General features: G+C 58.8%; 1 protein-coding gene across 5 annotated transcripts; it reads left to right on the top strand.

Moving 5' to 3' along the window:
• The first annotated feature begins 1,859 nt into the window (after positions 1 to 1,859).
• PPP1R12C (protein phosphatase 1 regulatory subunit 12C) lies at positions 1,860 to 22,354 on the top strand. Of its 5 annotated transcripts, none has more exons than XM_074369070.1 (22): positions 1,860 to 2,273; positions 6,478 to 6,608; positions 6,693 to 6,811; positions 12,916 to 13,075; positions 16,559 to 16,703; positions 16,794 to 16,868; positions 17,589 to 17,662; positions 17,741 to 17,868; positions 18,082 to 18,155; positions 18,389 to 18,547; positions 18,625 to 18,692; positions 19,271 to 19,408; positions 19,631 to 19,721; positions 19,813 to 19,893; positions 19,971 to 20,031; positions 20,187 to 20,272; positions 20,381 to 20,427; positions 20,541 to 20,604; positions 20,817 to 20,921; positions 21,345 to 21,395; positions 21,565 to 21,615; positions 21,711 to 22,354. In XM_074369070.1, exons 1-22 carry the CDS (start codon positions 1,953 to 1,955, stop codon positions 21,795 to 21,797), a joined length of 2,316 nt encoding a protein of 771 aa, XP_074225171.1. In that variant the 5' UTR covers positions 1,860 to 1,952; the 3' UTR covers positions 21,798 to 22,354. The 5 variants fall into 5 exon arrangements, with proteins under 5 accessions (XP_074225171.1, XP_010960192.2, XP_074225172.1 ...); XM_010961890.3 differs by having other exon boundaries at positions 1,861 to 2,273; positions 20,511 to 20,604; XM_074369071.1 differs by having other exon boundaries at positions 1,861 to 2,273; positions 19,325 to 19,408; positions 20,511 to 20,604.
• Positions 22,355 to 22,495: the final 141 nt, after the last annotated feature.

Here is a 22,495-nt window from a genome sequence, read left to right on the forward strand (position 1 = left end):
ACCAGAGACCTCTCTCCATCATGTGAGGACACACCAGTAGGTGGCCATCTATAAGTCAGGAGGAAGGTTCTCACCAGAAAACCATGAGAAGTAAATGGCCCTTGTTTAAGCCACGTGGTCTGTGGTATTTTCCTCGGAAGAGCCCGAGTCAATTAAGACAATGAGACTGACCTGTCAGCCTTCTTTACAGACAGTAGGAGCGGGCAAAATGGAAGGCAGAGACAGTCTCCCACCCACTCAATCCCACTGGTGGAAGTTAATTATATAACTATCTCCAGCTTCAAGGAGGCTGGGAATATAGCCCTTGTTCTACGTGGCCCATTAGACCCAGCTTGCGATATAACAATTATCACAGTCATGCACAGGAACCCTAACGACAGATGGATGATTTAAGCTCCTCGGAGAAGGAGGTGGGTGTGCGTGTTAAGTGGGAAGTGTGGGACTTAGGGACTACACATCCCAAGATCCACTAGGACTGCTCTCCCCTCTGTATCCATCGCGGCGGTCCCCAAGCCTCATGGGACTTGTAGTTTGTTTCTTTGCACAGGCCCAAGGACTTAGAGTGGGTAGGCTGCTCCAACGTCCCTTGGGGGAAAAAAAGTCTGTTGCCTCTGTCTGGATTTCAGCACCTTTCTGTGCGATTTTGATGGGCCTTTGTTAGGTTCGCAAAGTGCCCGGCTCTTTCCCAATGAAGATTTAGGTGCAGAGTACCTAAGATGAGGATTATTTCGGATTTCAGAGTGCTATGTGTGAGACCATTCGCCCTCCATGTATTCGCACTCCTCGCGCCAGACTACAAATCCCAGCATGTTTTGTGAGGGTGTAGTGCTCGGACTACATTTCCCAGCGTGCTCCACGTCCCAGTGTGCTAGCTGTAGAAGGAGGGGGCAGTGAAGGTTCTGAGAGCCTTGTCATTGAGGACCTCGCCTCTTGGGTTCTTTTCCGGATGTGATCCAGGGGTTGCCATTAGGGACTCTGGATTTCTCTTGCCTTTGAGCCTGATGTCTTGGGGTGCTTTCAGATTCTACCTGGGACCAACTGTACCTTCAGGGGCATGGCCTTACGGACTACATTTCCCAGCGTGCCCAGCGACCGATGGCCATGATCTTTGTAAAGCAAGCTTTACTTCCCAGCATGCCCTGGGCGATCACCGGGGAGGCTTGGAAGAGAATTGTCTTCATGATCTAAGGGTTGTGGACTCAATTTCCCATGGTGTCCTGGTGTTTCCCACGACCTAGGGAATCCATTCATTCATTCATTCAAACAAAACTATTTTCGATCGCGTTCTATTAGGCTCAGTTTCGGGTACTGGGAACTGGGAGTGCACAAAAGACAAAAATCCCTGTCCTCCTGGGGTTTATTTCTAGTTGAAGGGAGCATAAAAACCCAAATTAAATAAGTTGCATAGTATGAGGAAAGTGGATAAGGTATATGGTAAAATTAGTTCGATATCTTTTAGGACTCCCAGGCTGTCGAGCCTTTTCCTACCAGGTCTGGGGAGCAGCAATTCGTCACCTTGATGCGGTGAACTACATTTCCCAGCATGCCCTGGGGGCACGCCTCCTGCCGTTAGACTCCGTCTCCCGGAGTTCCCGGGAGCGTCCTCCCAGTCAGATTTCCTTTGACACCTCACACCTGCGAATTTCCCAGTGTGCCTCGGGGCAGATCGAGGCCGGAATGTTGCCAGGAGCAATTTCCGCTCTTGGACTCCATTTCCCAGCGCCCCCCGCGGCCTTCCCTGCGGCGGCTGCCCTTCACCTCTCCAGGCTGCGGACTCCATTTCCCAGCGCGCCCTGGAGCGGCGTGGTGACGTCGCGCGCCGGGCGGGGGCCGGTAGATCCTCCGGCAGCGCGGGGCGGGCGGCAGTTCCCGGCGGCCCCGGGGCGGGCGGCGGCGGCTCAGGGTTCAGAGCTGGGCGTCGCTCGCTCGCTCTCGGGCGGGCGGGCGGCGCTATGTCGGGCGAGGACGGCCCGGGGGCGGGCCCCGGGGCGGCGGCGGCAGCGGCCCGGGAGCGGCGGCAGGAGCAGCTGCGGCGGTGGGGGGCGCGGGCGGGCTCCGAGCCGGGCCCCGGGGAGCGGCGCGCCCGCACCGTGCGCTTCGAACGCGCGGCCGAGTTCCTGGCGGCCTGCGCGGGCGGCGACCTGGACGAGGCGCGCCTGATGCTGCGCGCGGCCGACCCCGGCCCCGGCGCCGAGCCCGACCCTACCGCCCCGCAGCCCGCCCGCGCCGTGCTGGACTCCACCAACGCCGACGGCATCAGCGCCCTGCACCAGGTCAGCGCTCCCGCCCGGGCCCCTCCCGGGGACCTGATCCGCCCTGGGTCTGCGCCGCCTCGAGCACCCTCCCTCCCAGTCCTGGTGTGCACCGTGGTTGCCGCCCCGGTCCTTTCCCTCCCGTTTTGACTCCCTTTTCCCATCCCACCTACGTCGAGCTCCCCTCTTCCAATCCCGAACCACTTGGACTGGCCCTGGTCTTTGCCGTCTTGCGCTGCCCTCTCACTGGACTTGAGCCATTGCTGAGGGCCCCAGTCCAGCCCACCTCACCGGTCCTCGTCTTGTCGCTTGACGCTGCTCTTCCCCGACCTTGAGCCCTCTTTACTAGTCTCTCCCGGGCCATCTCCGCCAGTGCCCTCTCTACCCTGCCGCCCACTGCTGCACCTCTTTCCTGAGTCTGTGCTGCTTCTTCCAGCTCCACCAGCGCCACCTCTTCTGGCAATACTTGTAGCACCTCTGGCCCGTTTTCTCCCCTCTAGGCAGGTACCACTTCCACTGCGCAGCACCCTTGTCTTTCCTGGGTCTGTGCTGCTTCCTCCCCTGGTCTCTGGTTTGAGCCACCTCTTTGACTAGGTCCAGCACCTTCCATGACACTCCTTTCGGGTTTCTCCTTCTCGTCCTTGGTCTCTGTCATCTGTTGCTATCTAAGGATGCTCCTTCCTGAGCCACTGCCTTCAAGGCTCTGTGCACTTGAAGTGGATGCTTGCCCCATCTGGGCCAGTGCATCCTCTCTCCCCTGCTCCCTCCTCCGCCTCCTGCCCTCTTCATTCTCCTTCCGGGTCCTGTGCCACCTCAAGCCTCCCACTGTGGGCCTTCTCTCAGGGATGTTTCTTCTCCAGGCACCTGCTCTCCCCCTCACTCCTCTTGCCTTGCCTAGACCTGCACCATTACCTTTTTTTTCTGGGCAAACTCAAGGCATCCACCTCTTCCTGGCTTTGGGCCACCTGTCTATCCCCTGGCTATCTTGCTTTCTCTGCTCTGATACTCTCCTGTGGATTTGGGCAGCTTCTCCCTCCCACAGAGTGCACGATCTCTTCTAGCCCCATGTCATAGCACCATACTGAGGGTTTGAGAACCCTGTTAGTCCTCACTCTCTACAGTCTGGGTCCCCTTGCCTTTCCAAGAAGACACCCTGATTTCTGCCTCCAGTGTTCCCGTGTTCCAGAACCAGGGCCACCTTATGTCCCAGAACCAGGGCTCTCTGATTTTGGGTGCTTTTATCACTCCTTCCCCTCCTCCAGTGGGACCACCAGGGACAGGCCACAGAAGATCCTCCATCCCCTCCCTCTGTCCCTGAGGCCGTCTCCTTCCTATTCTCCCCAGATGGATTCAGCCCCCAGCCCTCTTTTCCCTGCCAGAACCCTTAGGGTTTGGACGCAGAGAGGACCCTGGGAAGGAAAGGTTGGCAGAGGGTAGGAGGATGAGACAGATGCCTGAAGAGGCCCACTTCCTGGGAAGAGGAGCAGTTTAGGAAAATGGGACAGACCTGAGTTCTCATCTCAGCTCCTCAACTTTGTGACCTTGAATTAGTGTCTTTTCTCTCTGTGCCTCAGGTTTCTTATCTGTTAAATGGGGCCAGTAGCCAGTCCCTCCCAGGCAGAGCTCTTGTGAAGAAAGACAAACACCCTTCATGAAGCACCGTAGACCTTCAATTGAGGGGTTGCAGCCCCTGGTCTAAGTGGTACCCCTCCCCCCTTTCTCTTTCCCTCTCCCCAGGTCTGTCCCCTGCAGAGGCCCCAGTGTTATCTGGGACATTGTCTTCCATCTCAAGGAGGGTCCCACTTCCTGAGGCCTTGCGGGATCTCAGAGCTTGGCACACCCAGGAAAGAGGCTTCAGGCTTCAGTGTCCCCCTTCCTCTACCACCATGCCTACTCCTGACTCCCTTGGACCTTCCCGAAGGGGTTCTTGGATCTGTTTTTCAGGCCAAGCCCCATTCTGCAGCCCCCCCCCCCACGGGCCGGGGCCCTGCCAAAGGCCACTCCAGCCTGGCCTGTTAAGTGGGACCCCCCTCAACCCCCACGGCAGGCACGCACTTGGTAAACTCCCTTTCCAGGGCTTTGCAGGAGGCCTGAAGGATTAGGGCCTCTGAGCTTCAGAGAGGGGGAGTCCCTGCCTCAGGTCACACAGCCGGCCAGCGGGGCAGCTGGGGTTTGGGTCAGGTCTGGGTGTCTGGTGACCAGTGCTGGCTGGTGTGCCGGGGACTGGCCTGGTTTTAACACTGAAAGTCCCAGGTCCCAGGAAACCCCCAGCCTCGTGCAACCCGGGACAGCTGCTCACATGGTCTGGGTGAGACCTAGGGCTGTGGTTTCTGCTCTGCATCCTTCCCAGAGCAGGTCCCCAGGCATTGGTCCCTGCCTAGGTTGTGTCCCCGGAAGTTCTCAAGCCTCAGTCCCTACCTCAGGCCGGTTTGTCAGCTGCTTGAGGTGACTGGTGTGCTCTACCCCTTCCTTGAAGTTGCCTTGTAATTAGTGCCCAGGGGTCTGGGTCTGGACTAGGAAGGACTGTGAGCCAGGATGCTTAGGTCTAAACAGGGAGGAGTCGGGGAACCTGGACCCCTGGGTCTGAGGGAGGAGGGGCTGGTGCCTGGATTTTTGGATCCCTGGTGCCCGGGCCTCAGCCATCTTTCACATGGATGCCTGTGCCCGGCCAGGTCCTTGAAAGGGAAAGGCCCATCTCCCTCCTTGCCCCCCCCCATCACCATGACAACCGAGTGGAAATAAACGGAGCCCAGAGTTCATCCCGTTCCCAGGGCACGTGTGGCCCCCCTTTCGCGGCCTGAGTTTCCATGACTTCATGCTCTTGGCCCTCGTAGCTTCCTCCACTCTTCTGCAGATGGATGGTTTGGGAGAGGTGAGGGAGCTGAGGGTTAACTTACCCTGAGGACCCAGGAGTCCAGGGCCACCGCCATCTACCAGGCGCTGCTCGGGTCCCAGTGGCCACCTGGAGTTTGCGTGCGCCCTGGGCCAAGTCCCTTCTCCGGGCCCGCTTGCTGTGCCACCTTGGGCAAGGGCTTTTGTCTCCTGAGCTTTGACTCTTCCTCCATGAAACAGGATCCTGACAGCGGTAGGATGAGGGACAATGGCCCATGGAAACGCCCTGTGCATAGTAGGCCCTCAGTGCATGGAAGCTGCCTCTCCTTGGACCCCAGGCCCTGGGCACATGCTCACACGGCCGTGTCTCCCAGTGTAGGAATCCCTCCTAGTACCCTCGCTCTGCCCCGCATTCCCAGGGACCTGGAGACTTTACCAGCCCTGCACAGCCTTGGGCCCCGGGGATCTAGCTGTCTCCCTTCCGGGTATGAGGCAGGGCCATGGTCAGTTCCTGCAGAGATGCTGTTGGGTCTGAGGGAGGAGGGGCTGGGGGTCTGGACACCTGGGTCTGAGGGAGGAGGGGCTGGGAGCTGGACCCCTGGGTCTGAGGGAGGAGGGGCTGGGAGCTGGACCCCTGGGTCTGAGGGAGGAGAGGCTGGTGGCTGGACCCCTGGGTCTCAGGGAGGAGGGGGCTGGAAGGCTGGACCCCTGGGTCTGAGGGAGGAGGGGGCTGGAAGGCTGGACCCCTGGGTCTGAGGGAGGAGGGGCTGGGGGTCTGGACACCTGGGTCTGAGGGAGGAGGGGCTGGGGGCTGGACCCCTGGGTCTCAGGGAGGAGGGGGCTGGAAGGCTGGACCCCTGGGTCTGAGGGAGGAGGGGCTGGGAGCTGGACCCCTGGGTCTGAGGGAGGAGAGGCTGGTGGCTGGACCCCTGGGTCTGAGGGAGGAGAGGCTGGTGGCTGGACCCCTGGGTCTGAGGGGAAGGTGTCAGGTCTCTTCCCTTTGGTCCATCACTGGAAGCCCCACCCTCCAGTGTTGACTGTGGAGAACATCTCACCTGTAAGCATCAGTCAGGATTCCTACACCTGGATGAAGACCCCTCTCTTCTCTATCCAGTTCCTACTTGCCTGGTTGCTGGGAGCCCTCCTCTCATGGTCTCCAGTGAGCTCCAGATGCCTGACTGACCTGACCACTGGGAAACCGGGGTGGGGAGGGTGTCTTAAACAGCTAGGTGGCTGGAGGGGCCTCTGGGGGCAGGGCCTATCCCAGGGCCACTGGGGTCCTCTCCTTGAATGTTGTGGCCAGTTGGCGCCTGGATCCCCATCAGGAGTCCAGTCTTGCCAGGAGTGCGGTGTCGAGTGGGTGAGGGCTGATAGCCCTGTCCCCGCCCTCCAGGCCTGCATCGACGAGAACCTGGAGGTGGTGCGCTTCCTGGTGGAGCAGGGCGCCACCGTGAACCAGGCAGACAACGAGGGCTGGACGCCCCTACACGTGGCCGCCTCCTGTGGTTACCTGGACATCGCCAGGTGAGGCGGGGAGGATGGGTGAGGCCTGACGGGGGCTGGGGCTAGGGCTTGGAGCCCTCGGCCCTGACCTCGCCCTGCCCCCAGGTACCTCCTGAGCCATGGGGCCAACATCGCCGCTGTCAACAGCGATGGGGACCTGCCCCTGGACCTGGCTGAGTCTGACCCCATGGAGGGGCTGCTGAAGGCGGAGATCGCCCGCAGAGGTGGGCCTCGGGGGCTGCCAAGGGCGGGCCCTCCACTTCCTAGGACCCTGACCCCCTTCACCTCCCTCACTGTCCATACTTGGGAAACTGGGTGTGAACACCTACCCTCAGGGTTGCTGGGACTGTTAATTGAGTAATCGAGGCACTGGAGGGAGTGCTTGTGTCTCTGCTCCACACAGAATAAGAGCACAAACCATCATTGACCCGAAGCTTTGTCTTGTCCTCTGAGTAACTGAGGAAACTGAGGCAGGGCAGGTCCAGGGGCCAATGAGGTGAGACTGCAGGTCTTCGTGGGAGTTTTACTAGCAAGCAGGCAGAGGGATGCAGAGGCTTCTGGGGGACCGGTCTCCTGGGCTCAGGACCGCTGAACCCCAGGGGTCCCTAATATGGGGCTCAGGACCCCCCAAGGCCTGTATGTGGCCAGTTCAGTTTTCTAGGCGGAGTGTATGTTACTTCTAGCAGGATCTCAGAGGGGCTTGTGGCCTCCCTCCCCCCACCCCCCTAAAAATAGCTGTCTAGGACCAGATGGCATGTAGGGTGCATGGGCAAGTCTGGGTGGGGGACAGCAGGTAGCATCACTGAGTCTCCGGAGCCCTGCAGCCGTGCAGGGTCATAAGCATGGCTTCTGGAGCCCCGCTCTCTGTGTGTGAGGGTGACTGTCTGGTTGCTGGAGTGAGCCAGTGGTCAGGGTTCAGTCATGAGAAGGTGTGAGTGCAGGGCCTGGTGGGTCTTGGGGGCCGTGCGGGCGCAGGGAGGCTGATGAAGAACATGGGCCGGGGAGCCCCAGGTGACGCCCGGGTTCCTGGCTTGGTCGGGTTGCAGCGCTCTGGCTGGGATGGGAGGGCCAAAGGCCTGACCCAGGCAGGTCATGTGTTGGTGGCCGTGGGAGCCTTGCAGGGCTCCTGAGATGGACGGCTGAGGTCCCTGTTTGGTTCATGTTGGGGAGTGAGCAAAACTAGGGCAGCGCCGGGGTCTCCTCCCTCCTCTCATCCACTTTTTATCTCGAAAAGCTTCCAACTCAGAGGCGGGTTTCAACTGCAGTCCGACAGGTGGCTTTATGGCCTTCGCTGAGACTGACCGGAGCTCTTTAGCATCTTTATGGAGGCAGGACTCGGTGCGGACAGCTCAGCCTTGAAAGTATAGATCTGGTTGTTTTTTTGTTTGTTTGTTTTGTTTTTTTAGTTTATTGACACTCAATGTTGTGCGTCCATCACCACATTGGTTTTAGGGGATTTTGATCATCCCCAAAGAAACCCCACACCCCTGAGCTGTCACCCCCCAATCCTCCAGCCCCCTCGGCCCTGGGAAGCCGCCCATTGGCTTTGTCTCCACAGATGTGCCTGTTCTGGACGTTCTGTATAAGTGGAGTCATAAAGCACAGGCTCTGCGGGTTTTGCCTTTTGGCACATTTGCATGTGCTTCCTCCCTCTCCCCGCCCCCATCCGTAAATTGCCGTTCCCCGCCTTTCCTCCCTCCCTCCCTCTTTCTCTTCCTCCTCCCTGGCTTCCTCCCTCTCCTTCCTGAACCATTTTGAGATGTTTCAGACACGGTTGCTCCACCTGGGGAGACGCAGGAGCCCAGATGTAAAACAAGGCCACTTTCCTCGTAACCGCCACGGGGGTGGGACACTGTTTCTCTCCCCTCAGCGTCTGGACGCTGACTGTGATGGTGAAATGTTACCTATCTTGGGCACTGTCGCCTTATCCCGCTGCTTCGGGACCTGCCCGGCTCCCTCCCGGTACCCGGCCCTCCTGTCACCTTGGTCTCCCTCCCTCTGGACCAGCCCTCACTCCCCTCACCTCCCCTGTTTCACACGGTGGTCCCTCAGCCTGGACCTGACTGGTTCTTCGGTTCAGCATCCTTGGCAGGAACCTCTCAGCACGTGCCTCGGGGACACATGGTCTGTCTGCCCCCCCCCCCCCCCCCCCGTTACTGGTGGTGGTAACTTCAAACTTCCTTCAGGGGGTCGCCCAGGTGACTCTACTTCAGAAGCATCTTCCTCCCTCTGTAGTTAAAAAGTAGTCTGCAGGGCGATGCTTGCAGGCCGCTTCTCTGGGCCAAGAATGGCCAGCAGGGGTGGGTGATTTCTCAGATGTTCTGTGTGTTTCTACAGGAACTGCCTGTAGCTCACGTCACCTTCTCACGGGGGCCTGTGTGCCCTTCTGCAGGGCAAGGAGAAGGTGGGGGGGAGATATTGGCCGGTAGGGCCAAGCAGGCACAAAGGCTGGTGGTACTGACGGGAGGACTCTCTGCTGTGCTGCTAGGGGTGGGACAGGCTGCAAAGAGCACCGCGGCTGCTGCCTCTGGGATCCAGAGGCCTTGGCCCACGTGGCCCCGCGATGCTCGCCTTCACACGGAAGCCTTGGCGGAGTGTGGTGGGCAGAATCTGGGTCGCCGCTGGAAGGTCTCCGGACCTCCTGGCTCAGCTGCTGAATGAGGCGCGACTCGTTGCGAGCACCAGAACCCATGGCAACCTGGCTCGGGCCAGGGGAGTCTCACACACCCCTGTGCACAGCAGCATTGTTCACAGTAGCAAAAGGGTGGGCGCAGCCCAGGTGCTCATTGAAGGATGCCTCCTGGACAAGCACCGTGTGGCGTGTACGTGCAGTGGAATAGTACCCAGCCTGAAGAAGGAGGGCATTCTGACCCTGGCTACAGCATGGGTGAAGCTTAAGGATGGTATGCTAAGGAGATAAGTCAGGCACAAAAAGTGCAAATACTGTGATTCCACGTATGTGAGGGATTTGACTAAAATAGTCAGACTCATAGAGATGGAGGGTAGAAGGTAGTTGCCAGGGGCTGGGGGAGTGGAGGGTGAGGAGTTATTTAATGGATGCAGGGTTTCACTTTTGCAAGAGGAGAGAGTTCTGGAGATGGATGGTGATGGTGGCTGCTCAACAGCGTGAGTGTACTTAATGCTGCTGAACCGCGTGTGTAAAAATGGTTAAGATGGTAAATTCTGTGTGTATTTTACCACAGTTAAAAAAAGAAGGCAATTTATGGGCTTGTGTAACTGACATCTAGGAGTTATATGGACTTCAGGCATGGTTTGATCCAGGGGCACAGACGAAGTTAAAAGCATCCCCCCATCCCTCTGCTGAACTCTGCACTGACGTCATTCTTGGGCAGGTTCTCTCAGTGAGATGCTTAGCAAGGCTTCCAGCAGTGCAGGCTGATACCCCAGCTGAAGTAGAAGTAGGTCCCTCAGTAGTCCTGGCCACGGCCCTCTGCCTGATGCAAGCCTGGGCCTTGGTCACAAGCCTGCCCCTGAGCCGGTCACTGTGGCAGGGAGGATGGTCAGGCCTGGTGACGTGGGTGCCCGTGGAGCCACGCTGTGGGGCTCAGTCATGTCGCAACCAGGTGGGTTGATAGCAGGGGTGAGGAGAAGGAAGACGTTATAGAGGCGGGATGGATGCTGGCCAGTCCAGTCAACGGCTCCGCTATGGATGCCGTCCCCACAGCCCAGGCCGCAGCACGGTGTCCTGTGCCGACAGGACCCCCTGGCCACGTTACTCTGAAGGGCCATGGTTGAGGACCCACAGGGACTTGGAACTGGGCAGGACACTTGAAGAGTTTCTGAAACATTTGAAGCAATCCCACTCAGAATCCCAACATCAGAGACAGGTGGAGGGAGGGACTCCCTCTCAAAGGCAGGCAGCGTGGGCAGTCAGTCCCAGGGCTGGCGAGGCAGGGCCAGGGCACGCCCATTTCTGGCCGGCAGGGGCATTGGTGGTTGTGGCCGCTGTGGGAAACAGCTGGCCACCCTGGATCATAGCTGAAGACCTGCATTCCCAGTGTTCTAGCTGTTCCACACCTAGGCCACCTGCTGGAGGCCCTCCACCCGCTGGCCTACGTCTTGTCGTTTGTCATTGTGAGAGGATGTGGCTGACACCAAAGGAAAAGCGGATCAATTGATAATCTATAAATGAATGACCTAAGCTGGGCTTGGCGGATATTCTAGGCAGTAAATATTTTAGGCTTTTCAGGATGCGCTGTCATTTTACCAGTGCCCACCCTGCCCCCCACAGTGGGGGAAACAGGCAGGCAGGATATGTAAGTGAGTGGGTGTGGCCACATTCTATTAAATCTTTATTTAAAAACACGAGTGCCTTCCAGTGACAGGAAGTAGGTAGGTGGTTGCCAGGGGCCTTAGGAGGGAGGTACAGGGAGTGACTGATGAATGGGGTGTGAGGTTTCCACTGGGGGCATGAAAAAGTGCCACAGATGGATGAGTCAATGGCTGTGCACTATGAGTGTCCTGAATGCCACTGAATGGCATACTTTCAAATAGTGAAATAGGTGAACTTTATGTTACATTTTTTTTTACCACCGCCACCACGAAGAAAGTAAAAGACCAAACAGGTGGCCTGTACCCACAGGACGTAGGTTGCCAACCTCCATCAAGAGCTCTGTTAATAAACTCGGGCAAATCTCAGCAAAAGGCAGAACTGCAGAAGGATGGGTATGAACAGGCAGGTCGTAACTGCGTTTGCTGAATGAAAGGCCAGCAAACTCCGCCCTTCCCGCAGCAGGGCGCCTGCATCTGTAACAGGGCTGAATGTAGGCGATTCCCTTTGAAGAGGAGTGGGAGAGGGTGGGTCTCTGAGTCCCCCGCACTCTGCAGGCCCCCACCCCAGTCTGGGCCTGGGAGATGTGCCCTAACCAACCATGCATTCCTGGGATAGCCACTGGAGACTCACAGATGAGCCCGTTGGAGTTTAGTTCCAGCGCCCAGGTGCCACCGGGTGGCGCCAATGTGCAGCCGGACCCGGAAGGATTTGGTCCTGGTGGGGGATTGTGTTTCGGGGGTCCCACTGTAACCCTGGAGCAGACGTTTGCGGTATTGTAATAAGGACATACAACCAGGTTCGCATTTGTGAAAGCAGGTTTGTGATGGCGGCCACCGCTCGGGCCGCAAGGAGCAGGATGAGGTGGGCAGGGGGCGTGGGGCTTTGGTAGCCTCTGTCACGTTTTAGCGTGCACGGGGTCCGTGCCAGCGCTGCCCTGCGGGAAGCCGGTGCGAGCCATGTGCGTCTTTGAGGATTTTCAAGTAGGTGAATTTCAAAAAAGAAAAAGCAAACAGGTGAACTTAATTTTAATAACATTTTATTTAACAAAAGTATGTCCAAGACATCAATATAAAAAAACTTTGTGAGCTGCCACACATTTTTTAAAAAATCATACTTGGAAACCCGGTGGGTGGTTCACACTTACTACACATCTCAGAGGGGAGACGCCACAGTTCAGGTGCTCCGTAGCTGCACGTGGCTGACAGCTTTTGTGCAGGACGGCTCAGCTCTGGGCAGCACTGGGGTGAGTGAGAAATGTCACAACTGCAAAAGTAACAGCCGGTGATAAAACTCCCAGGAGAAGGTGCACACATTCTCTAGAAAAGGCCATTTTTGACTCCCGTCTCAGTAGTTTATAACCTGCAAAGTACAGATTCTCAGTGACAGCCAGCAGATGACATTCCAGCCTCAGCAAAGCTGACTGTTTCGATCCACAGTTAACTGAAAGTCATAACTGGCCTTTTGCAGCCATAAATACGGTACAGCTTGCTACGAAACCGGTCGGAGACAGTGAAATCGACTGGTGAGGAAGCGTGCTGGCCTCTGGCCAGCTGGTGCAGGTGACGGCACGCCGAGAGCGCATCTGCGCCTGGTGGGCAGGTGCTGCCGCCCCAGCGGGACGCACACCGCTCAGTGGCTTTTTGCTGGGTATGTCCTCATGAGTGCTCAGCGTGGTCCTGGTGACCGAATGCCTGGCTGAGGGCTGTATTGGCAGTGCTAGGAGATGTCAGGGTGACCGAACGCTGCGTTTGCTCAGTGAACTGGAGGTTTTATACTTAGAAATAATGACACAGGCAATACTTTGGGTTAAAATGGGAAAAGGCCTGCGGTCTCCATCTTCCCAGCCTCCAGCAGTGAGTCGGAGACCCTCAGTGGAGCCCAGGACCGCACAGAGCATGGCTGGGAAGTGCTGAGCTGGTCCAGGTCCCTGAGTCCCTGGCGCCCACAGAGCAGGGGGACCAGGCTGGGTACCACCGTGTGCTTCCTGGATCTCGGGGTGTGAGTTCCACCTGTTCCCCCTTCTCGTCCTCCCAGGGGTGGATGTGGAGGCAGCCAGACGGGCCGAGGAGGAATTGCTCCTTCACGACACAAGGTGCTGGCTGAACGGGGGCGCCATGCCCGAGGCCCGGCATCCCCGCACGGGGGCCTCTGCCCTGCACGTGGCCGCCGCCAAGGGCTACATCGAAGTGATGAGGTGAGCTGGGCTGGTGTAGACCCTCCCTTTCCCCTGCTCCTTCTCGCTGTCTCACACCTTCCTGTGGGTTTTCTCCACTCCTGTCCTTTTCTAATCCACGCGCCTAAGGCCACGCATTTCCTTCTGAGTACAGCCTCAGCTGCGTCTGCAGGTCTGATGTGCAGCCTTCTCTCTGTCCTTCAGTTTAAAACATTTTCCAGCTGCCAATCCTCTCTGACCCATGCGCCGTTCAGAAGTATGTCATTCGTTTCCGAACACATAGCATTTTCTAGTCATCGTTTCATTCCAGGCCTGCCTCGTCTATCGTGCTTTGCAGATACTGTGGGGTTTGTTTGTTTTACAAATTGAAGGTTTGTTGCAACCCTGCATTGTCAGATGATGGTAAGCATTTTTTAGCAATAAAGTGTTTTTGATGAAGGTATGCACACTAGCTTTCTAGATGTAGCGCCATCACACGCTATACTAGGCGACGCTGCAGTGAAGACATAACTCCCACGTGCACCGGGAAACCGCAGAGTTCGTGCGCCTTGCTGCAATGTGACGCCTGCTTTACCTCGGTGGTCTGGAGCTGAGCCCTCAGCATCTCTGAGGGCTGCCTGTACGCGTTTCCTGCCGTCACTGCACGGGGCTGTTGGAGGATGGGTTCTGTGTGATTCCAGGTTTCTGAAATTTCATTGAGATTCACTTCATAGCCCAGTGCGCGTAACCTGGAAAAGAGCTGTGTTGCAAAGTACAGCGATCTATGTAGGTCACGAGGTCAGCTTTGCAGTTGTGCTATTTAAGTCTTCTATATCCTTAGTGATCTTTTTTCCCCACCTGCTTATTCTGTCAGTTGCTGTGAGAGGCCGTGAAACGTCCCACCGTGGCTGCGGGTTTTCTTCTTGTCGTTGAATCAGTTGTTGTGTTACATACTTCAAGGCCGGGTTACTTGGCGCATCTGTCTTTTAAGTTGTTGCAGGACGTACTCCCTCCCATCCTCTCCTGCATCTTGTCTGCTTCTGACTGACAGGAATGTCGGAGTAGCGGGTTCCGCTTCTTCAGGTGCCCTGCTCTCTGCTTTCTCTCTCTCCCTCGTGTGATGTTGTCCTGTATTTTTGGTATGAAAGTGGAGTTCAGGTGAATCCCTCCATCTCTGCTCACCTCTGAGTGATGAATTTTTGGGAAGGTTTCCCTGTAGGGAACTTAGGATGACCGCTGACAGCTCCAGGCTCATGTCCTGGCTGCTTCCCTTGTTTCGGAGGTGGAGTGCCTTGTCCTCTGTAGTTCCAGTGGAAGCCCTGGGTCTGACACTCACTGGGCCACCTTCCACACCTGTCCATCCCAGGGCCAATTCCTGCAGCAAGGGGGTTGGGACGCTGTGAATGGTCAGGCCCAGTGATGTGCCCAGTCCCAGAGGGAGTGCCCTCCTCTGCCCATGGCTTCCACCCCGGAGTCTGAGGTGGCTGCTTCAGCTCCTGCCATTGCCTCTGCATCCCAGCCAGCAGGAAGAAGGAGAGGGCAAAGGGAGCAAACCTCCATTCCTTTTGAAAAAACAGTCCAGAAGTGGCATACACTGTTAACATCCCATTTGCCAGACCCTACTTAGCTGGCCGTTCTTGGCTGTGAGGGAGACTGGGAGGTTCTACTTCAGCCGGGTGGCCGTATGACCCACTGAAAGCGGGGTGCCATTATTACAGGCGGAAGGAAGGATCGATGTCCATGGGCAGCCTCATTCTCTGCAGCAGGACTGAGACATTTTGGTTGTTCCCTGACTTAAGAGATACTCACTGACCATAATTTCATTTCTGCCCCTCAGTATGTGTTTGTGTTCACAACCAGATCTGTTGATTGGCTTTTTTGGTTTTGTTATTAATTTTATTCTATATTCTGTATAACTTTAAGTACATAAAGGTTTATTTCCACAGGCCTCAGGAAGTGAGTAGAAGTCAGGACAATCTCTTCCCACCAAAAAAAAGTTGCATATTTTGGTAAAGTGTTTGTCCGAGAGGGAAAAGCTGGAATTTACATTAGTAATGTTGTGCTGATTGGATTTTGGAAAGAATGTAGCCGGCATTCTCCTGGTTAAAGATAGGTGGCAGAGTAGAAGTGTGTATTTATACTTGACGCTATTCACTCAGCACTTGCTAAGCACCTGCTGAATGTCTTTTGGGTGCTGTGCTTACAGCAGCAAATAGGATGGATCTGGGCCCACGTGCAGTTCACAGCCTCGTCGGGGAGACAGACAAGTGACCCAGGAAGCAGGTCACATCCCAGGGCCCTAAGTGCTTGGAGAGGGGTCTTCCCCTCCACACGGGTGACGTGGGGCTGGATGACCCTGGGTGGCCATCCTGTTCCCACCAGGATGTTGTGCAGCATCCGTGACCTTCACCTACCAGATGCCCGAGCCATACCCCGCCACAGTCACGGCAGCCAGGCACCTCTCTGGACATCGCCCAGTGTCCCCTGGGGTTCAGCGTCATCCCCACTTGATAACTACTGGCCTTGAGGGACAGAAACAGGGCAGTGGGAGAAGGCGAGTGCAGAGGGGGGAGTCCCTCCGTGAGGATGGGCCCCTCTGTGACCGCTGAGGGAGTGGCTGCAAGAAATGCCGAGACGCCCCGAGAACACTCATCGGGCAGAGAGAATGGGGGCCTGAGGTGGGCGCGTGCTCGGGGAAGTAGCAGGGTGCCCAGCACGGCTGGGGCAGAGTCAGCTCCGACGAGCTTTTGTGTAAAAAGGTTCTTTACAAGACACCTCATCTCCCCATCTTCCCCTCCTTGCTTTAGCTCTTCCTCACTGACCCAACCTCAATCCAGCCCTCTGAGAGCAGACACGTCTGCCCTAAACTGAGTTCCCAGAACTGCCCTGGACTTCTAACCAGACTGAGTGGTCCGACGTGGTGAATATCCCCCCGGAATCGTCTGAGCCCGGGGTTCTGTCTCCTGACTGGTCACATTTGGACCAGATGGGTCCTCACCATGGGGCGGTCCTCTGCCCTGTAGGGTGGCTGGCAGCTTCCCTGGCACCCACCCCTAAGTTATGACAACCAGAAACCTCTCCAGACATGGCCAGGTGCCCACATGGCAGTGCCTCCCTGTTCGAGAACTGCTGCTCTGAGCCTGGGTTCCTGCGTACAGCGCTGCCCCTAGGCCACCCCTTCTGGGGTCTCATCCTTTCCTTAGGCTTGGGCGCTGTGGAACCCCCAGCCCCACCTACTCCGGGGCTGTCCCACAACCAGGGGTGACTGTCAAAAGAGTTCACCCCTACAGGTACAAGGAGCGGGGTTCCAGAGGCCACCTGATGGGCCAGGGGAGGGGTCAGAGCCAGGGGAAGAGGGGGTCACTTTGCAGGGGGTGGTGCTCGGGGCAGTGGCTCTTTACCACGTGGCGGGTTGTTTCCGGTACTGTCACAGCTGGTATTGCCACCACAGCACGGCTGGCTGACATCAGCCCTTGGCCCAGAGCCCCTGTATTGGTCCTTGACCCGAGCCTCCCTGGCCCCCAGGCTGCTCCTTCAGGCTGGCTACGACCCGGAGCTGCGGGATGGGGACGGCTGGACCCCCCTGCACGCCGCGGCCCACTGGGGCGTGGAGGACGCCTGCCGCCTGCTGGCGGAGCACGGTGGGGGCATGGACTCGCTGACCCACGCGGTGAGGGCCAGGCTGGGGCGCCCGGGGCCGGCGGGCTGGGAGGGCCCCCACAACTCCTCCTCATCGGCCCTTCTCCCCCTGCCCACCCAGGGGCAGCGACCCTGTGACCTGGCAGATGAGGAGGTGCTGAGCCTGCTGGAGGAGCTGGCCCGGAAGCAGGAGGACGTGAGTCTCTGGTAGCTGGCCGGGCCGGGCCGGGGCACCTGCCCTTCCCTGGCTAGTGACGGGCCCAGTGGAGAGCCCTGAGGAAGGGCACAGCTGGGTCCTGGGGAGAGGCGGGGCCTGGGGCCCAGATGGGGGTGGTCTATCCGGGCTTGGGCCGGGCCTCGTCACCCCTGGGATGCCCTCCAGTCAGCACTGGACCAGGCATTGTTGCTGGAAAATCTCAGAGTGAGGGGGTGAATGGTGTGGACTCAGGGTCTGAACCCTGGGCTGCCATGGATTTGCAGTGTGAGCTGTGTGAAAACGGCAGGCCGGGAACTGATGCCTGTTGGGAGCAGTGCCTGAGAGAGAGCCTTAAGGGAGGAGGCAGGGGTTGCCAGCCCGTGGTCTGGGTGTGCTGAAGGGTCTGGGAGACGTTTGGGCAGGTCGCCCCTGGGAGGTAGAGGGACCCCTCTGGGGACAGGATTGGAGGCCAGGAAGCTTGGAGGCCCTTGGAAGCAGGAGACCCAGGGCGCCGATGGTAGGAAAACTTGAATGAGTCCGCAGATTTCCCCCCACCCGGCCCCTCCCATCTGGGGAACCAGAGACCTGAGGACCTGTAGTCGGAGCATCGAGTTAGGCACGACCAGCAGGGCTGTGCCTGTAGCCCTCAGTGTTGGGGGCATGGGACCCAGGAGGGTCCATGTGTTGTGTCCCTCCCCAGCAGCCCCTTCTCCCTTGCAGCTACGGAACCAAAAGGAAGCCTCCCAGAGCAGGGGCCAGGAGTCCCAGGTGCCCTCCAGCAGCAAACACCGAAGGTAGGGAGGGGTGCCTGGAGGGTAGGTGGTCTGGAGGCTCCATGGGGTTTGGCCCCCAACACCTCCCCTTTCCACCAGGAGCTCCGTATGTCGTCTGAGCAGCCGTGAGAAGATCTCCCTCCAGGACTTGTCCAAGGAGCGCCGGCCTGGAGGGGCGGGGGGGCTCCCCATCCGGGATGAGGATGAGGGAGAAGAAGGCCCTTCAGGTGAGGGGCTGGGGGCCTGGGTTCCTGAATCTGGAGAGGATGGGGCTGGGGGCCTGGACCCCTGGGTGTGAGGGAGGAGGGGCTGGGGGCTGGACTCCTGGGTCCGAGAGAGGAGGGGCTGAGGGCCTGGACCCCTGGGGCTGAAGGAGGAGGAGCTGGTTCTCAGAGGCAGCTGGCATATTCCTGTGACCTCTCCCCCTTCTTGCACCATAGAGTACCCCTCTGCAGAATCCAGAACCCTCAACGGGGTCTCCTCCCCGCCACTCTCTAGCCCCAAGAGCCCTACGGTGAGTCTGGGTGTCCTGAGGCCATGCTAGGCCGGGAGGCTTACTGCATGCCTCCAGGCAGGGCAGGGAGGGCGAAGACTACATTTCCCAGAATCCTCTAGCACAGCGGACTGCCTTTTCCTGGCTGCACCTGCCCCATAGTTGTAGTTCCTTGTGGTCCCTTTGGAGGTAACACTTGAAGTTCCTGAGAAGAGGGACCCTTTCTCTGTGACTGACACCTTTCTTTTCTCCAGACCCCAGAAGAGGTCACCTTCTCCAGGCGCTTTGGCCTCCAGAAGACGGGGAGCTCTGGTGCCCTAGGTCCCGCAGATAGGCAGGGGGCTGGGGGCGCCCCTGCAGCTGGGCTGCAGCGCTCAGCCTCCTCCTCGCGGCTGGAGGGAACCTCCATTCAGGTGAGCAGGGTGATGGGCAGGGGACCAGACCCTGCCCAGTCATGGAGACTAGTCCCCCTCCTTTCCTCTCTCTCCAGGCCAGGGAGCCCCGTCTTGCCAGAATTACCCCCACACCCTCACGGAATGTGCCAGAGTCCTCTGCCCCGTGAGTATTCAGGGTCCCCTGGGCCCCTCTCGGGGGCGGGAGGCAGGTCCAGGTACCAGTCTTGTCTGCATGATCCTGGGGAAGGCCATTTGCTCTCTGGGGTCTGGTCCCTGCCTCCCCCAACTCTTGGTCTTAGTTTCCCTTTTGGTACACTTCCAAGGCCACGGTGATCTGGCCCCCGTTCCCCCCGCCTCCTCCCACTCACCCTTTCTGACACAGGCAGGCTCCGGCCCAGACCTTCGCTGCAGCTCCCCCCTCACACCCACAGGGCTTCCTTCCTCCCTCCCTCAGGTCTGTGTGAATGTCAGCTTCTCGGTGAGCGCAGCAGCAGCCAGACACGCACCCCTCCTGCCTCCTGTCCTTGCTCTTTTTTTTTTTTTCTCCAGAGGGCTTGACCCTCCTGATGTAGTACGTGATGTTCTAGTCTTTTTGTGGCTATTGTTTTGCATCTTTTTTGCCCAGATTTGAGTCATCGGGGCAGAGATCATTTCTTTCTTTTGCTCGCTGCTGTGTCTGGTGCCTGCCACGTAATGCATGCGAGCTTGAGTAACATTTGCTGAATGAATGAATTCACACAGGTCTGAGATCTCCAGGCGGCTGCCTCCTTTGAATGACTCCACTCCTCCCTCCAGGATTCCGGAGCCCCAGTCCCCAGTGAAGCCCAATGCCCCCGTAGTCACTGCAGCGCCCCCAGCGGACTCCCGGGACCGCCGGAGGTGAGGTGAAGAGGGAGTGGGAGGCCGCCGTCTCCGCAGCGGGGAGGAAAATACATTTCCCAGGAGTCCCCGGTCCTGTGAGGGTGGCTCCCAAGGGACAGTGTGTCCCACGGTTGGGGGAGTTGAAGTCCTCTGGCACAATGTGACTCCCTGAGAGTGTCGGCCATGGGACAGGGCAGGGTCCAAGGGAACCCTCCCTGAGGTCGGGGGCCCTTCACTCAGGTCCTACCAGATGCCTGTGCGGGATGAGGAGTCTGAATCCCAGCGCAAAGCTCGCTCTCGCCTCATGCGCCAGTCTCGGAGGTCCACACAGGTATGGGCTGGGCCTGGACTGGTGGGTCTGAAGGATGAATGCTGGGGCTGGGCCCTGTGTGCTTGACCTGACTGCCCTGTCTCTGTGCCAGGGTGTGACTCTGACGGACCTGAAGGAGGCCGAGAAGGCCGCAGGGAAGGCCCCAGAGCCAGAGAAGTGCCTGCAGAGCCTGGTGAGAGGGGTCAGGTGATGGACAGTGGGTGGTACCAGACACCCTCGTCCTCTGACCCCCCTGCCCCTCTCCCACAGGACCCTTCCCGGCGACCCCGAGTCCCTGGGGTCCAGAGCTCTGATGGCCCTGCCCAGAGAGGTGAGGTCTGGTCTCTGGAAAGTCGTTCTCCTGGGCCCAGCCAATCCCTCCCGCTACAGTCCAACCGTTTTCCTGGGGGTTGGGCCCAGGGACCCTGACACCGCTGAGGGGACCCCCTCCACAAGTCCCTGAGCTGATTCCTGCCTCTTCCCTAGCAGAGGCGCCCGACGGGCAAGGGCAGGGACCACAGGCCACCAGGGAGCACCGCAAAGTTGGCAAGGAGCGTAGGGGGCCTGCGGAGGTGAGGGATGAGGCCCAGGCCGGTCTGCTGAGGCTGTGGGTGGGCCTTGGAGGCTGGGTGGGGGTGGGACCAAGCATCCGGCTCAACCCCACCTCTGCCCGCCCACAGGGGGAGGAGGCGGAGCCAGCGCTGGCAGATCACAGCCCAGAATCCAGGTAAAGGGTGGGCAGGAAGGTTTTGGGTTGTCTGGGGGGTCCGTGGGTACGCCCCTGTGACGCCCTGCTCGCCCCCACCCCAGCACTCCTGAGGGTGGCCCCTCATCCCGCAGGCAGCGGGACCTGAACCCAGAACCCGAGCCAGAATCAGAAGAACCGGACGGAGGCTTCAGGAAGGTTCGCGATCCCACCCCACGATTGTGCCATTGACTGACCCCCCACAAGTTGGCTTATGTATACCTGCCCTCCAGCCCCCTATTTAGTGGCTCTAATCCATCTGCGCATCCGGCCTTTTCCCGGCCTCGCCCAAGCTGCAGTCAGCCCTTTCCCCCGCAAACGTATCTCGGCATCAGGCCTGACCCCCGGGTCCCTCCTCCTGGTGTCCCCAGCTGTACGCAGAGCTGCGGACTGAGAACGAACGACTTCGCGAGGCCCTGACCGAGACCACGCTGCAGCTGGCGCAGCTCAAGGTAGAGCTGGAGCGCGCCACGCAGGTGAGGACACCCTGGAGGTGGTGGGAAGGGGCCTCATTTGCTCAGGATCCTCGGGAGGTGGAGGTAGAGACAGAGGACCGAGGAGAGGGGCTGAGTGGTGGGCTGGGACCCTTGAGAGGAGGAATCTGGGCAGCTGGGTAGGGGAGGGCTTATGGGCGGGGCTAGGACCTCTGGGAGGCGGGGCCTGAGGGGAGGGCTAGGACCCTTGGGAGGTGGAACTTGGGGGACCCTTGGGGAGGGGAGGGGCTATGACGTCAGAAACGGGGCCTGGCCAAGAAGGGCTGGGCTTATCTTGAGCAGTGGGTGTTGAGGTCTGGGCCCCAGCAGTTTGGTCTGCCTTTCCCCCTCTCACTGCTGCTTTTCCTTTCTGGCCACTGAGGTTTGGATGCTTCTCTGACCCTGCTCTTTTTCTGTCCTCACCAGAGGCAGGAGCGCTTTGCAGAGAGGCCCGCCCTTCTGGAGCTGGAGAGATTCGTGAGTAGGGGTGGCTGGAGTGGGGCCGGGAGTGTCCCCAGCCTTACAAACCCATGTGGGTCTGGATTCTCACCTGCTCCTCTGCCCTTTCCCCACTCTCAGCCGTACTCGACCTATGGCCCTCCCTGAACTCCTGTCCCTTGCCCTCATCTTCACCTGTTTATTCCAGGAGCGCAGGGCCCTGGAGCGGAAGGCGGCCGAACTGGAGGAGGAGCTGAAGGTGAGTATTAATGGGGAGCTGTGGGCAGAGAGTAAGGGCGGGCAGTGGGTTCAGCCTGCCCAGGGCCAGCTGGCTGACCCCGTCCCATCTCTCAGGCCCTGTCCGACCTACGGGCAGACAACCAGCGGCTCAAGGATGAGAATGCAGCCCTGATTCGCGTCATCAGCAAACTCTCCAAGTGACTGTGGAGGAGGCCCTCCCCCTGCACCCATATTTATACAGCTGCTTCTGCCGCACACACCCCTTCCCCTGCGTGAACATGAGTGACAGGCTCCCGGGGGAGTCTGAGAAGCCATAACCTTCCCTTGGGACTTCCAGGCTGGGAGAGGAGTACCGAATCCCCAGGAGCCAAGGGGGGGCCGTCCGAGGTCACGGTGGTGGTGGGAGGCTGAGCCAGGTAGGGGGATGTCTCTGAGGGGGGGCCAGGGCTGGAGGTGGGACCAGGAAGGAACCAAGGACCAAGAAGCGCCAGGACCAGAGTGGCCGCCCAGAGGTCCCCCTCTCATGTGTGATACCACCCTAGTCACCCCTCCCACTCCTGAACAGGGATCCAAGAATGTGCCAAGAGTCCCACCGGCCTCGGCCAGGTGGGCCTGTATATAGGGTCCATGTGCAATAGGGAGGGACGTCTTCTATTTTTTGCTGCCCCCTCCCGGCCCACTGTCCTGGGCAGGGGGAGAAGGTATTTTCAAGACAAAGCACAGGCACCACAAATAAAAGTCGTGAAGTTGCCACTCAATGATTGCATCGGTGGCTGGAGGTGAGGGCCTGCCTCCCACTTCTCTGCTCAGGCTGTGCACATCCCTGACCAGACCACGGGACCGTGAGGGTGGGGTGCTTAGGGCCGGGGAGGTGCATGCTCACCGGGAGGGAAGGGGCT

The sequence above is a fragment of the Camelus bactrianus genome, chromosome 9, assembly GCF_048773025.1.
Source record: "Camelus bactrianus isolate YW-2024 breed Bactrian camel chromosome 9, ASM4877302v1, whole genome shotgun sequence".
NCBI lineage: Eukaryota > Metazoa > Chordata > Mammalia > Artiodactyla > Camelidae > Camelus > Camelus bactrianus.